The sequence below is a fragment of the Ascaphus truei genome, chromosome 15, assembly GCF_040206685.1.
Source record: "Ascaphus truei isolate aAscTru1 chromosome 15, aAscTru1.hap1, whole genome shotgun sequence".
Lineage (NCBI taxonomy): Eukaryota > Metazoa > Chordata > Amphibia > Anura > Ascaphidae > Ascaphus > Ascaphus truei.
In genome coordinates this window covers 49,238,431-49,254,394 of record NC_134497.1, presented here as the reverse complement: position 1 = coordinate 49,254,394, position 15,964 = coordinate 49,238,431, and the positions used below count along the sequence as shown (strand labels likewise).

General features: G+C 40.4%; 1 protein-coding gene across 1 annotated transcript; it reads right to left on the bottom strand.

Moving 5' to 3' along the window:
* Positions 1 to 1,336: 1,336 nt before the first annotated feature.
* Positions 1,337 to 13,514, bottom strand: LOC142466384 (uncharacterized). The gene is made up of 4 exons (XM_075571241.1): positions 13,441 to 13,514; positions 12,343 to 13,077; positions 2,549 to 2,757; positions 1,337 to 1,762 (listed from the first exon to the last, which is right to left on the bottom strand). Exons 1-4 carry the CDS (start codon positions 13,487 to 13,489, stop codon positions 1,337 to 1,339), a joined length of 1,419 nt encoding a protein of 472 aa, XP_075427356.1. The 5' UTR covers positions 13,490 to 13,514.
* Between the last annotated feature and the right edge of the window lie 2,450 nt (positions 13,515 to 15,964).

The window sequence follows — 15,964 nt, the reverse complement described above, 5'->3', positions numbered from 1 at the left end:
CTTTGAGGACGATCTGGAAAGTGAGCATTTTGGATAACCGGTTTAAGTAATGATACATGGAACACCGAGGGAAACCTCATGGTAGGAGGAAGTGCCAAACGGTATGCCACCGGATTGATCCTCTCGAGGATTTTGAAAGGACCCAAGAATCTCGGAGCCAGTTTCTGGGAAGGGGTCTTGAGCCTTATATTTTTAGAGGATAACCAAACTCTGTCTCCGGGTTTAAACGATGGGCCTGCTTGACGTCGACGATCTGCCTTCGTCTTTTGTCTTGAAACAGCAGTTTGTAAGGTTTTTAGAATCTTTCTCCAAGAGTTTTGAAGAGTGGAGACATGGGAATCCGCTGCGGGAACACCAGAGGGGAGGGAGGAGAGGGGAAGACTGCTAGGGTGGAATCCAAAATGAATGAAGAAAGGCGACTCTTGCGTAGACTCATTTTTTAAGGAGTTAATAGCAAACTCGGCCCAAGGTAATAGATCCACCCAGTTGTCTTGAGATTCGGAGACGAAACATCTGAGATACTGCTCCAAGGTCTGATTCATTTTTTCCGTTTGACCGTTGCTCTGAGGGTGATAACCCGAGGAAAATAGAAGAGAAATCCTAAGTCTCTGAGAAAACGCACGCCAAAACTTAGAAATGAATTGTCAGAAACAATTGAAATGGGTACACCGTGTAATCTAAAAATTTCTTTAGAGAAAATGTTGGCCAAAGTAGCTGAATTAGGAAGACCCTTGAGGGGTATAAAGTGTGAATGCTTGGAAAACCTATCTACCACAACAAGGATGGTATTCATTCCTTTAGAATTGGGGAGTTCCACAATAAAGTCCATAGAGATATGTTTCCAAGGTTGCTCCGGAATGGGGAGGGGCATGAGGAGACCAGAAGGTTTGTGACGGGCAGACTTGCTTTGGACACAGACCGGACAAGCACTGGTGAAGTTGAAAATGTCCTTGTTCATCTTAGGCCACCAAAAGGTCCGTTTGATAAGATCTGCTGTCCTCTTGAAGCCTGGATGACCGGCCGATCTTGAAGAATGCCCCCAAAGTAGAATTTTGTGGTGAAAATGTGGAGCTGCGTACAAGCGTCCCTCTGGCACCCTAAATCTCCTGGGGATGTGAACCTGGGCTTTGTTAATTTCATCCAACTCATCGAAATTATTGGCGGAAATTATACATTTGGCGGGGAGAATAGATTCAGAGGATTCGTTAAGGTCGTTCTCCGTAGCGAACTGGCGAGAGAGAGCGTCCTACTTAATATTTTTGGTGCCGGGAATATAAGAAATGGTATAAATGAAACGAGAGAAGAACAGTGCTCAACGAGCCTGACGGGATCCTAGTCAACGAGCCCCCTCAATATACAGTAAGTTTTTGTGATCAGTGAGGATGGCTATGGGCTCCTTGGTACCTTCAAGAAGATGCCTCCATTCCTGGAGAGCCAATTTAATGGCCAGTAGCTCACGGTTACCAACATCGTAATTTCTCTCAGCTGAAGAGAACTTCCGAGAAAAGAATCCACACGGATAGAGTTTCTCCTGTGGAGTGGATCTCTGTGAGAGAACTGCACCGGCTCCCACATCGGAGGCGTCAACTTCTAGCGTGAAGGGAAGAGAAGTATCTGGATGCCGTAGGATGGGTGCAGTCACAAAGGCTTTCTTGAGAAATTCGAAGGCTTCAATGGCTTTGGGAGACCAAGTAGTCAGATCAGCACCCTTCTTGGTTAAAGCGGTGATAGGCAGAGCGATGGTAGAGAAATTATGGATGAACTTCCGGTAATAATTGGCAAAGACAAGGAAGCGCTGCACAGCCTTGAGGGAATTCGGCAAGGACAAGTCGAGTACAGACTTCAATTTCTCAGGATCCATAGTGAAGCCTTGGTTAGAGATAATATAGCCTAGGAAGGCTGTGGGCGTCTGATGGAACAAACATTTCTCCATTTTAGCATAGAGGCGATTAGCACGAAGCCTAGAGAGTACCAGTTTGGTATGGCGAATGTGCTCCTCTAAGTTTTTAGAGAAAATGAGGATGTCGTCCAAATATACGATAACGAACGTTCCCAAAACGTCCCGGAAGAAATCGTTCATAAACTCTTGGAAAACAGCAGGAGCATTGCACAGCCCGAACTGCATCACTAAATACTCATAATGTCCATAACACGTGTGAAACGCGAATTTCCATTCATCCCCATCTCTTATTCGAATAAGATTATAAGCCCCTCTTAAATCGAGTTTGGAGAATATAGATGCTCCTTGTAGACGGTCGAAGAGTTCAGAAATTAAAGGGAGAGGGTATCGTTTTTTTACCGTAATTTTGTTAAGCCCACGAAAGTCGATACAAGGTCTTAGGGAGCCATCCTTCTTCTTCACGAAGAAGAAGCCTGCCCCGGCAGGGGAGGTAGAGTTGCAGATGAATCCTTTCTCCAAATTCTCTTGAATACAAGTCGTCATAGCTTCTGTCTCAGGCACAGATAAGGGCTACGACTTAGATTTAGGGAGAATAGTTCCTGAAATTAAATCAATAGGACAATCGTAGGGGCAATGGGGAGGCAATACCTCAGCTTGTACTTTGTTGAAGACATCTAAATACTCGTGATACTCCGTCGGCAGAGCGGACAAGTTAGAGGAAGTGGTGTCCAGGCCAGCGAGCACGGCAGCAGGAGAGTATCCGCCTTCTTTGTGGTGGTAGACCATGGGATGGGTAACACATCGGTCCAATCTATACGCGGATTGTGAAGCTGCAGCCATGGCAATCCTAGAATAACCTGGACAGTAGGGGAGTGAAAGACATCAAAGACCATTACCTCATTATGGCCATCCGCGGTGGTCAGGGTAAGTGAAATGGACTCCCAAATGATGAAGGCTGGTTGAAGTGGGCGTCCATCGATAGCCTCCAGGCCAATGGGCGATCTTTTCTTGACCAGTGGAATTGGGTTCTTGCAGGCGAAGGTGTGATCAAAAATACAAGAAAAAAAGGGGGAGCACAGGTTGAGGAATGGTAGGGGTGACAAATGATTTATAAGTTCCCAGACTGGTGAACGTGGGGATAGGGGAGTGTGTAATATCATAAACACTTACACGACCTTCTGCAAATGCTGTCACATCAAGGTTTCTTTTCTTTTCTTCCTTTCTTCTGTGTTCTCCTGATGTGAAATTTCTTTTTTTCTGATCCAGATGATAGTTTCTTCGATTGACCAGCAAACCTCAAATGTGGTGTCTCCCTCCGAGTAAATGGATGAGAATAAAAATGTTAAGGGACAATGCAAATAAATGATAAGAAATGCCTGATTCCAAAGGTAAAGAATATATATCAAAAGCAGAAAAAGACTGCAAACACTCACACGGGCAGGTGTGAGTGCGGTCTTAGGGAGGTGTCTCTGTCCTCTTCACATAGGGAAAATCTCAGTCAGAAGACCCTCCTATTCTAAATAAATAATGAAAATGGGTGGTTAGTAAATGAAAGGGGATATAACAACAATACTCACACGGCCGCGTGTGAGCTCACGCAGGGATTGGTATCTTTATTCTTCTCCTTCAATCCTCAGAGTGGAATGAAGTTGTTCTCCGTGTACTTGCACCAAGTCACTCGAGGTCGGAGTTAAACAACGTATTTCTTTATTAAAACAGTTAAAAAACAACATAAAAAAAGCCCTTTGGTCAAAAACCAAGAGAGCTAAATACAAAATTGCCAGCCAGTCCTCAGGATGTTGTTACAGGGTGCGTGGTGCACAGCTAACTCTGCCCGTGTCCGAGTATAGTGCTGGGCTCCTTTGTCCTGCTCCTTGACGGTGGCTTCACTAGTCCAAAAAGCTTAGGGGTTTTGAGCAACGCGTTTCGCCCTTTCTTGGGCTTCCTCAGGCTCCGTAGATGGGGGTGGTCAGGCTCATAGTAATATATAGGTAAATTACGACCAATCCCATACTCCCTCTAAGCGAACTCCCTCCAATTGATGTTCCAAGCCCACAAATTAATGAAAATGCGCTCTAAAACATGTAAAAAAGGCCGTTTAGGGCTCTAAACTGTAGAAACTCAGCTTTAACCATCTGGAATATTCTATGTATATCTTACCAAAATAAAGAAACTATGTGTATATACAAGTGCTGTTCAATTAAATAATTAAATAATCAAAAAACAGTTAAATAATCGAAAAATCAGTGAAATATATGGAAACGCAATGTTATAATAATACTGGGTCTCAAAAGTGCTATTAAATTCAGACACTAATGGAAAATAACCAATGTTCATAATCATAATGAGTGAAATAACACACAAATAAAAAGTGAACTAAAATAACGAATTTTATACAAAGACATTAATGTGAACCAGTTGTGATTCAAGTAAACTTATCTAGATATAGATATAAATCGAATTAGTATTAAATATTTATAAAACATCCTATTCCTAATATACACCCGAAAAGTGACATTAATAATTCCATACCCTTGGTGTAAACACTCTAAAAGCATATAAATTGTGTCTAAATTAATTTGAAACCAAAAGATTACTAAATGCATAAATACACACGAATATATCCAAATTTTTCATTATGGGCCTCATGCAGTAAGCGTTGATAAGGGAAATATGGCCATGTTATAGCCAAAATTGGGTTTGAGATTCAGTAAGCGCCGATAAGTGCTTCATATCGCCAGGTTTCGGAGCCGATAATTTGGTTATGGCCAGTCGCCTGCCGATAAGCCTGTTTTCGACACTGATCGCCACTTTTTTAAATCGGCTGGATTCAACAAAAAAAAACAGCTTATCGGGGCTGATCGGCACTACGAAATTGAGATGTTATGGCCGATTTCTCCCGCCAACTAAAGTTGGCATTTTGGACGGGAGAACGATCGCTAAGGCTGCCGGAACGGCACTTAGAAAAAAAAAATCTTCTGTACATCAATGGAAGTCAATGGAGCGGGGACGTATAACAGTATAGTACTGTTTACGTTTCATTGCTCACAATACAAGGGGGATTTGCATTACAGTGTGGGGGCATTCCCTGCATTGTGTCACAGCTGATGTGTCTTATTTGCATAACATTATACTTTTACATGTTTTCAGCATTTGCGGGTCACATTACTCATCATGTGATGATGTGGCAAGGGAAAATACTATACTACACTCTTAAAGGAGAACCTCACATCATATCACACATTTTACTCAACTCAGCGACAATTATTTACATGATGTTACACATGTCACACATGTCACACATACACAGTATATTCATCTTCCTTTACATTACACAATGCTTGTAATGTGACACGCATCTTTAAACGTTCATGTACATCTGTCTTCTCATGTTTACATATACTTTTGGGTCCTCCCTATTTTCATGACGTCACTTATTGGACGCTCAATCACATTGCATGTTTACATTGTAACCGTTGCATTACAAGCACTTCAACCTAACTTATACACACATGTACAGTAATTCATCATTGGGACACCTTGTAAACTCATTCTATACCAACTATCCTCCTTACACAAATGCATGCATATGCACACGACTATTCATTGTTGCCAACATGTCACAATAACATGGATAATTACACATGTTACACAAAACTTTTCCCACGTCAATCTCAGCCTTTTTGTCTCATTACATGACTGACTCTTGCGTTCACAAGTGTTACATGCATTGCACATGCAACTATTTATTTGCAAGCAATCTTTGTACAAAGCTTCACGTCACATCATTGCCAAATATCATCATTCCCTGCAGAATACACACAACAAATACTTAGAACAACAAGTGCACACAGCTTGCCACAGAAGTACTTTATTATGTTAATGTAACACCTTGCATTTTACTATGTCACCTGACATCATCACATACCTATTTAAAGGACGCACATTACCTGCTCATTCACAGCTACTCATTTCAAAATGTTGCGAATGTTTAGGAGACGCAGGAACATTCTTTTCTATGACATGCTTGCTGATCAAGAGAATGATATAGGGCAAGGTAGGGACACACCGAGGGACAGTGACAGTGACGCGGATACGACAGGGACAGGGAGAGGGACAGGCCGAGGGACAGGTAGAGGGACAGGAGATCAGAGGAGAAGACAGAGGAGACAACTTGTGCCTCGTCCGCGTCTGTACAGGGAGAGAACCCTGTTAGATGGGATGAGTGAGGAGGAGATTGTAAGTCGCTATCGTTTGAGTTCAGCAGCAATCTTAGCTCTTTATGAGGAGATAAGGGGGGATTTAGATTTTTTCACAGCCAGAGGTCGTGCAGTCCCTGGGCTTGTTAAAATGCTGTGCTCATTACATTATCTTGCTTCCGCGTCATACCAGACAACTGTGGGCATAGTGGGCGGGGTCTCGCAATCTACATTCTCGCGGGCCTTGACCCAGTTTCTCTATGCACTCAATAGACGCGCTAGGAATTATATTCATTTTCCTACAGAGGCAACAGAGTGGCTGGAAGTCAGGACTGGCTTTTATAATATAGCAGGGATACCATCTGTGTTGGGTGCAATCGATTGCACACATGTTGCTTTGATTGCACCTAGTCAGAGTGAGCATGTGTACCGCAATCGGAAGCACTACCATTCACTCAATGTACAGGTGGTATGTGATGCCACGATGAGGATAATGCATGTGGTACCCAAGTTCCCTGGTTCCAGTCACGATTCCTCTATCCTGAGGAACTCTTCAGTCTTCCATGCGTTCGAAGAGGGACATTTTGAACCTGGTTGGCTGCTGGGTGAGTACATATTTACATGTTCTAACACAAAACACATGTTGATTTAGGAATGTTGGCATTGTACAATTTGATCACTAATGTCAGCTTATGTGTGCTCCATTCATTATAGGTGACTCAGGATACGGAATTAGGCCGTGGCTCTTGACTCCGGTGCTAAACCCTCAAACTGAAGCAGAGGACAGGTACAATGCAGCCCATATATCTACAAGATCTGTTATAGAGAGGACATTTGGCCTACTCAAGACCAGGTTTAGGTGTCTGGACAGAACTGGTGGGGCTCTTCTATACAAGCCTCAAAAAGTGTCTGATATTATCCTTGCCTGTTGCATTTTGCACAATGTTGCACTCAGGCACAATGTACAGTCAGACCTAGCTGAGGCTTTGGTAGACGAGCATCCCACCCATGTAGCTGCTGAAAATGAACAAACAGCCAGTGGTGGCCAGACACGACAGAATCTCATCAATTCATTTTTTTCTTGTAAGTACAAACTCATATGTTCCTAGTACTACTTTTATAGTTTAATTATGTTATATTAACAATAATGTTTCTTTATATAACCTTCTGTTAGGACACAGATGAATATGGGTTGCACACCTTTCTTTTCTCTGCTGTGTGCACAAAGGGATGTGGCACCGGTATGTTATTGTTGCACAGGTTATATAATCCCTCTTCAATTGTACTTTAGTTGTGTGTATGTGAATACAACTTGGGTAACAAAGCAATAATATTTTAGCATTGTGTTATTCCTTATGCTAAGACAAAACACATATTATGCCCATAATCATTCATGCTTCTAGTATGCTTACATACAATGTTATTGGTGCAGTGTAACATGTACATCCAGATGATGTGTACACCAGGCTGATTTACATTTTGAATGTCATGAAATATACATGGTGTTGTACATTTAACACCAAATACACACTTTGCTGTGTTGTTTACGGTACTGAAGATGGCATGTCAATGTTTGCAATTTATATATTGTTCCTTTGCATTATAGGTATATTTGCAGTATGACTGATCATGGTATGTATATTTGCTGACATCTCTCATAAGATGTGGCTACCTCAATCTTCCTATAATTATTGGAACTAAAAACCCAACATATTGGTTTAAACACAAATGTTACATATATGTACTTTCTGTATCATGTATATGCATTTAGCTACTCTTGAGCTTTCATGTGCATTGTATTACAAAATGATTACTCACATTTCATCACATTTTATGTATGTTTCCTTATAATTTCCATTAATGTAATATAGAGGTGGTTGGAGAAAAGGGGATAACTGTACTTATTTGTTTACTTACGGGAGCACATTCATCACTAGCATAGACACACTTTTTAAGACAACTGTTTGTGTCTCTATCAATTGGTGTAGGATCCATGTATAACACCGACAAATGATAACACCAGCTTTATTATGGTAGCTTATATCATCATATTGACTATACTATGTATTTCTAAACGATTAATAAACACAGTAAACTATAGTTAGTTAGGTTAATGAAATATACACAGAAACGTACTTCATAACATGATGGTGATGTCATATTCAGAACATCATGCATTGGAGGGGACCATAACATCTGGCCAGTAACATTATTTGCTACAGTCCCAATCCATTTTATCTACATACCCATGTAACAAGAGATTTTAAATTTAAATGGCTACTTGGTTGTAAGTGTCCTTTACATTGGGAGAAGGAGTGGCTCAGTGAGTAAAGACACACACTGGCACTGATAGTTTGAAGCAGGGGAGTCTGGTTCAATTCCCGGTGTGGGCTCCTTGTGACCTTGGCCAAGTCACTTTATCTCCCTGTGCCTCATGCGGCAAAAAAACATTTGTACGTTCCACGGGCCAGGGACCTCAGGCTGAAACATGTGTCTGTAAATCGCTGCGTACAACTAGCAGCCCTATACATGAACATGCTCATATTATTATTATTATTGTTACATAGTTTCGACAGTCATACGTTCCATTACATATTAGAATACACAAATGTGTTAGCAGAGTGGGAATGGTTGTTATATATAAAACACACCATGTCATAAAATGTTAGTAGTCATTAAAGAACACTCAATAAAAATTCATGAGGCACTCTTTTGCAACATCATTATGTTAATTAAGTGCTTATGCAATATAGGCATAAGGGTATCACATTTTTAATTGTTTGTTAATAAGCGCTGCAAGCAATATAAAATTAGTTCCATATGTAGTATAGTAGTCGGTGGCTCCTCCTCACAATCATCTCATATAAAGGTAGACTCTTCTGAAATCATACATTGATCCGATTGTATCTTCCCCGACATCTCTGAAATACAGCAAACACATGATGGTCAAAGATGGCACCTTACTAGATATGCATCCGTGACAACGCGTTACGCAGCTCTATATGATTGTGTAGATACACACGTCACTCACTTATATGTTAGAAGTAAAACTGTTCATCAGTATGTAATGTTTCTTTAAATTTGTAGCAGGCATAACTATGTATAAGAAGTGAACGTTGCCTGTATACTGAAAGATGTGCGCGCACATCTTTGTGTGCGCACGCACTTCACGCTTGGCTCCAGTAACTGTTAGCGCATGCGCAAAACAAAGCGTACGTTGTGCGTTCAATACATGTTGAAAATACCAGTAAACATAACATCTTTATTTCAAATACAATGAAGACGAAACTACATTCGTTCTAAACGAGTACATCTGTATTCTTTTTAAACAGACGTGTTTGAACAGAAAGCACGGCCGATAACACAATGCGCAAATGCAATACGTGTGACGTCATGTTAAGCCAGCGTGAAACGCACGCTAACACTCCTCCCACTCAATTAACATTCGGCTAACGCCCAGGGTACGCCTACAAACACTGAGCCGCACGCATCACACACTGCAGTTACCGTTACTATAACAAAACATGACAGCCAATAGGCTTTGAGGCGCGCACGTCGCTTGGGGGCGGGACTTACATCACTAATCCTTTTTAAGGACGCCTTGGCCCATGACAAGGGTCCCACGTCATACGTGGTGGACCCGGTTTTCAATGTTGTAGATGTTGCATGATAACAAAACAGGTATGTGTTAGAGTAATGGTAAAATGTTGCTAATATGTTTAAAGGGATAGGAAAGTACGTATATTTATTCCGTCAGCAATGTGTACTACTCTTTCAGGTCCTACTATATTGTATTAGGAAACAATTTGTTTGTGATCGCTACATGTTATGCAGTCTGCAATGTTACGCTGTATCCACGCATTGAAAGTGAAAATGGTGGTTACAAAAAAAAAAAAAATTTAAACGCAGAGTCAACGCATAACGATTGTTATATTTACCATTCTTCTAGAATTAACTCTTCGCCTGGCTGCAACTGGTCGCTCCAGAAATGCAAGCCATTTTCATCCACGCTTAACCCAACCGCTGAATCCAGTATGGCACATATCTCCTCCAGGATGCGCTCATAGGAATCGCCACTGCTTTCTTCAAATAATTGGTCGGGAGGTAGGTTCATTTCTTCCGGTTCCCATTCCAATGCATTTTCAGCTGAAAGGCTTGGTACATAATCATAGTACTTTTGTTCTTGTACAATGTGGGTTTCAGGAATGGAGGCTGCAGATATTGCAGCACGTATCGATTCAAACGGATCAGTAGTAGCGGATACATTGCTATTGCCATTAGGAATAAATATGCCTTTCACGACAATATAAGTGCCGTCTTTCAGGATAAATTGTTTTTCCGGGGCAATCTTCCAGAAACCATAGGTGTGTTGTAGCTTATCCTGGTCACGTTCAAAAAAGTCATTACTTGATAAAGTGAATCTTATTGAGGAATTAAAATTCCGTGCATGCTTACGGTCTTGGTAATAAGGATATTTTGCTCGAATGAAATCATCGATTTGGCGTGTGCTTGCTTTCTGTCCGCGACTGTACAAGATGGCTTCACAGATCATGTACTTATACCCTAAAAGGGGATTAATATTGTTAACGAATTCATCAGCCATGTCTGAGTAGCACAAAAGCTGTGTGCAGGTCTGTGTTATTTGCTCATCAAAATGAATGTGCTGAATGGCTAACAAACTCCTGTTTTTCCTTGTCAAGGTCAACAAAAGTAACTACTTTGACTCCTTATTTCAAACGCCAATTGGATTTGTTTGTCTAATTGGGTTAACAGTTGTGGTTCGTGATATGGGACTGTGGGAGAAACATTTCTCCTTCTTTTATCTCGTTTGTGAAAAACATCCCTAGACTGTGAATGCGTTCACATAGTGTTTTTTTGAAAACTAACAAAGACCAGTGTGTGAAAATATTTCTTAGCCAGGCATATCAGTAAAAACACACCTGCAAAAAGAAATGTTTTTTCCCCGCTTACATTTCTGTGTGTATGTGAAAGTCTGGTTAACTCCCTGTCTGCATGAGTTTAAATACGTGTGTATATATATATATATATATATATATATATATATATATATAAATATATCTCTTATAAAAATATATATATATTTATATATAATATTTTATTTTTTTTTATATTGCAGGAGTACACACAACATTGATGGCATTAAGTATACCTTGTATGAAACCTATTTAAATGGTGAGAAACATGATTGAATTAAGTAATAAACATTTGTTTAAGCACAATACTGTTAGAGTCTCATACTTAGGATATTTCTCAAACATTAGGCCTGTATTATTAAAATAGTGTTTTCACAAGGAAGCATGAAGTGTATTAGTTTGTGTATACCAGTTTATATAGTACTATATATATATATATATATATATATATATATATATATATATATATATATATATATATATACACACTCACACACTCACACACTCACACTCACTCAGTGTGTGTGTGTGTGTGTGTGTATATATATTATTATACATTCTGAGATGTTATAGAAACGAACACACAACTGATTAAAGGACAAAATTACAATGGCCAAGCAAGGCAAAGGTAAGTAATAATTTACACATAATCCTGCTGTACACGTACAAGAAAGATGTTTGCACTTACTTAGGTGTTTTAATAATTGCATGTGACTAATATGCATATGCAATTCTTACATCAATTAACACACCCAAATGCAATGTTTTGCTGCAAAGTCAATGGCAGCTTCTCTAAACTTAGCAACTGGCTCCTGGTGGACCATTACTGAACAGACGATTACAACATAAATATTTATAACACAATTAATTATGAGTGTTAACATTTCCAAAACTTCACGTGTACAAGAACATAGTTGAAAGTTTGGAAACAACACAGTCTTCAGCATACATACAATAGTAATTAGATAATCTGAAGTCAACAAAACAAGGCCAAAGACATATTTTCTGAATTATAACATTTATTTTTTTTGTTCCTTTTGCGAGCGAGTAACAGGCCTGCTTGTTGTCTCTTGAATTTTCCTTTTTCTTTTGCCACCAACTTTAGGCACAACAGAGCCACTTTGAGTGGCCTCTGGCACTTCACGGGCAGGGCTTGTGGCCAGTGACTGTTCACCTACGGGGCTTGTGGCCAGTGACTCACCTACAGGGCTTGTGGCCAGTGACTCACCTACAGGGCTTTTGGGCAGTGATTCACCTACAGGGCTTTTGGGCAGCGATTCACCTACAGGGCTTTTGGGCAGCGACTCACCTACAGGGCTTTTGGGCAGCGATTCACCTACAGGGCTTTTGGGCAGCGACTCACCTACAGGGCTTTTGGGTAGTGACTGTTCACGGACAGGGCTTGTGCCCAGTGACACATGTGAGCAAGTTGGTAGACACTGCACAAGTGATGGTTGGTCTGTTTCATGTGTGTCTTGTTTTGTTTTTGTCGCCTCCTTTGTAGGTGTCTGCTGCTGAATTTGTACAGATGGCAGCGGTAGGATGTCATCAGGAACCTGCACAGCAATGTCTGCTACTTGACCGGTAACATTTGGGCCTGGTGAATGAATATCAGATGAATGTGGTGAAAACTGACCTGCATGAACAGATCCTGGCTGGGAGGTGTTGAATTGTGGTACATTAGTCATTCTCCAGTAATTAGCTTGTGTTTGCTGAACAACTAATGCTTCGAATGAGGTGTTGATTTTTTGCAACTGTTTAGGCACTTCAATGAAGACTCTGTGGAGATGTGCCAATTGTGATACTGTTTCTTCCTGCAGTCCAATCATCCTTTCCAGCACTGTCATCATGTCTGAATGGCGACGATTTTCTGCGTCCACTATTTTTCCCTCTGAAGCTACAATTGCATCGTATGTGGAAGTTGATGGACGATTTGGCGGTACAACAGTTTCTATTGGCACCTCTTCATGGTCACATGATTGTATTTCAGTCTCTTCTGTGGCGTCATCCTCATCATACTCATCATCCTCATCACCATGATGTTCTAAAAAGAAATGTACACATTATTAAATGGCATGTTAATGTATGCTGTGTTACTATGTAATTGTACTGTGTCCTAAGTAACACCTAACATGTTAGCATACGTTTTATAACCTCATTAAAAACTACCTTGACTTACGAATAATGTTTGGACTCAGTATGAAATATGAATGAATGAAAAGTTGCTCTAAACTCAGAAGTCCTACATGATAATTAACATCACTAACACAATACATGTTGCCTTACACTTAATTTTCACTGACACTAAGTAATCCTATTTAAAGAAGATGTGCAAAACAAATAATGCACATGACAACATAACATATAGAAGAGCACATATTATATGGCCAGCAAATGATACACTCACCTTCTAGTAGTGTTGAGCTGGCTGACCCAGGTGAAGACACTTGTTCCATCTCAGGTGACACATGTCCTCCAGGGGCAACTATATATAACAATAACATAAGTTTTACATTTACATGTGTAAATATTGAACAAACACTTATTGTATGTTCTGTATTTATGATTAACTAACAACATCAGTTCCTTAACCGAAAATGTGTGTGAAAGTGAACATAAATAGTTGTAATAACACTGTACATGCCTGTGTACTTAGAATTTTTGAGTTCCCTAACATACAACATACTATGTTTCTGCAGTAATGCGTGAGGATAAATAGATTAAATGAGTACATAAAAATCATATGTTGTGTAGTGATATCAGTATCATAATGTACATAACTATCATGAGATGACCATTCACAATGGTTATCATGAAGGTGGTCATATTGCAAAAAGTGTTGTTTTTGGTAGAGGATATGTGTGGTACATTAATCGAAGATGTGGCACACCTGAATGTGGCTGTGACTCAACAAGACAACACATGCAGTGTGTGATAATGTGTATTTCATAGTAGTTCAACTATAGATATGAGTGAACTAATGTGTGACGTACGCTTTGATAAGTAATGAGTTGTTGGGGCATTTAGTAGCTAGAGTTAAGCTTTCAAATGAGTGTGATTAACTTCAGTTGTGCTATTCAGGTTGTAAGAAAGGTATTCCCTTCCCCAAAAAGCCTAATCAGCCACACCTTTCAATGACTTGAAACAGGTGCAAATGGTGTGAACTAAGTTGACCGTGAAATGAGGCTGTAATTAGTGTGTGTGCTGAACCCCACCCCCTCTGTTGAAGTGTATGCTGTGATGAGATATTAATTGCAGCTGCTTTAACACAATGGTAGATGAGCTAAGTAGTCATCTGCAGTGTTTAAGTTATGAAAACAATGACATAACATATGATACGTGTGCCTCATTATGCTGTCTGTATATGACATAAAGCAAAAATGGACCTTTTCATAAGCAACTATAGATGTGTTAGTGCCAGTGATGTTTGTAGGCCGTTACATGCAATTTCTTTGATGCATGCTTAAAATAGGCAGTAATGTCATGTTTGTCGGAGTAAAATCAATAAAATACACAATAATATGATACATATTTCTGTTCTGTACCTGTAGCTACTAATAATTTCTGATTAACATGTGTTACACATGTGTACTACCCTGTTGTTCCCCATCTTCGCCCACCATCAATTGCTTCCACTGCAGCTATGCATTTTGGGAATTCACATGTAAATGAGCACGCAATGGCACGTGCTATATTAGTTACTGCTTTTAGTAGGACTACTACATATATGTCTATTTTGAGATATATATATACAGAATCAGACATATACATATATAGATGCAGGTATGCTTATATTGTGAAGACAGTATAAAAAGCAGTGTAAATATGCAAAATAACTGTAAGCAACGACACGCCTAGTACAGTAATATTTATCACCTGCTGGAAATTGTGACGGATAAATTCCAATGTCACGGTCACCAGCCAAGCCTTCCACGACGACGGTAAGTAATTTTGGCCGAAGCAGCTCCTCCAATGGAGTCAATATGAGACGTTGTGGTGTGGGCCCACCTCCAGTGCCAGTAGCATGCACGCGTTGGTCTTGTATTTTCTTTTTCAATTTGGACCTAATATCATCAAATCTTTTCCGACAATGATACTTGTCCCTGACACTATTCCCACAGGCATTGACACCAATGACTATTGTGTCCCACATTTCTTTTTTGCTTGCTGCACTTGTCCGCCCTTGAAAAACATATAAAAGATATGAGGTAAATTAATAATAATATAAGCACCAGTTTCCTACACTGCTAGCTGTTCCAAGAGATAGCAAACATGCTGTTTTATGTGTAATATGTGCAGCACATGAGCATTCACTACTAAACCTATACATGTAAGCAAGGTTGCATTCATATTGTATGCAGTTCTGGCAAATTGACCGCCTGTGTTTATTTGTCCTTGTAAGGCATGATAAAAAGCTGTGTTTCCACACTAATGAACATAGAAAGATATTGTGTACCCATATTTGCATATGAACAAAACTCAGATGACCTAGGATCACATGTATTTGAATAATAAATGTAAAGTTACACTTACCTACTAAATGTCCATAGAGACTGTCATAGTGCTCCAGAATGCCAGTGACAAGAGCCCTATTTTCCTGGTCATTGAAGCGAGGATTACGTGGCTTCTCCACACGTTTTTTCCGAGCAGGTTTAGGGTCAGAGCTTGGCTGGTGCTGACTGGACTCTCCTTCTTCCAATGGAAGAGCCTCCAAAAGCTGGCCACCAGAAAGCACGCCACCACCAGACACCCCATCAGCAACTGCGCCACCAGCAGCACTCCCAGCACCAGCACTCCCACTCCTAGCACCAGCACTCCCACTCCTAGCACCAGCACTCACACTCCTAGCACCAGCACTCACACTCCTAGCACCAGCACTCCCAGCACCAGCACTCCCACTCACAGCAACAGCACTCCCACTCCCAGCACCA

What these genes read in the sequence shown, in the direction of transcription:
- LOC142466384 (XM_075571241.1), bottom strand. Translation starts at nt 13,489, where the DNA reads ATGGAACAAGTGTCTTCACCTGGGTCAGCCAGCTCAACACTACTAGAA. An exon ending in CAGCTCAACACTACTAGAAG is followed by an intron (nt 13,078 to 13,440) that starts GTGAGTGTATCA and finishes ATTTCTTTTTAG; the next exon opens with AACATCATGGTGATGAGGAT. An exon ending in TCAACAAAGTACAAGCTGAG is followed by an intron (nt 1,763 to 2,548) that starts GTATTGCCTCCC and finishes TATTACCGGAAG; the next exon opens with TTCATCCATAATTTCTCTAC.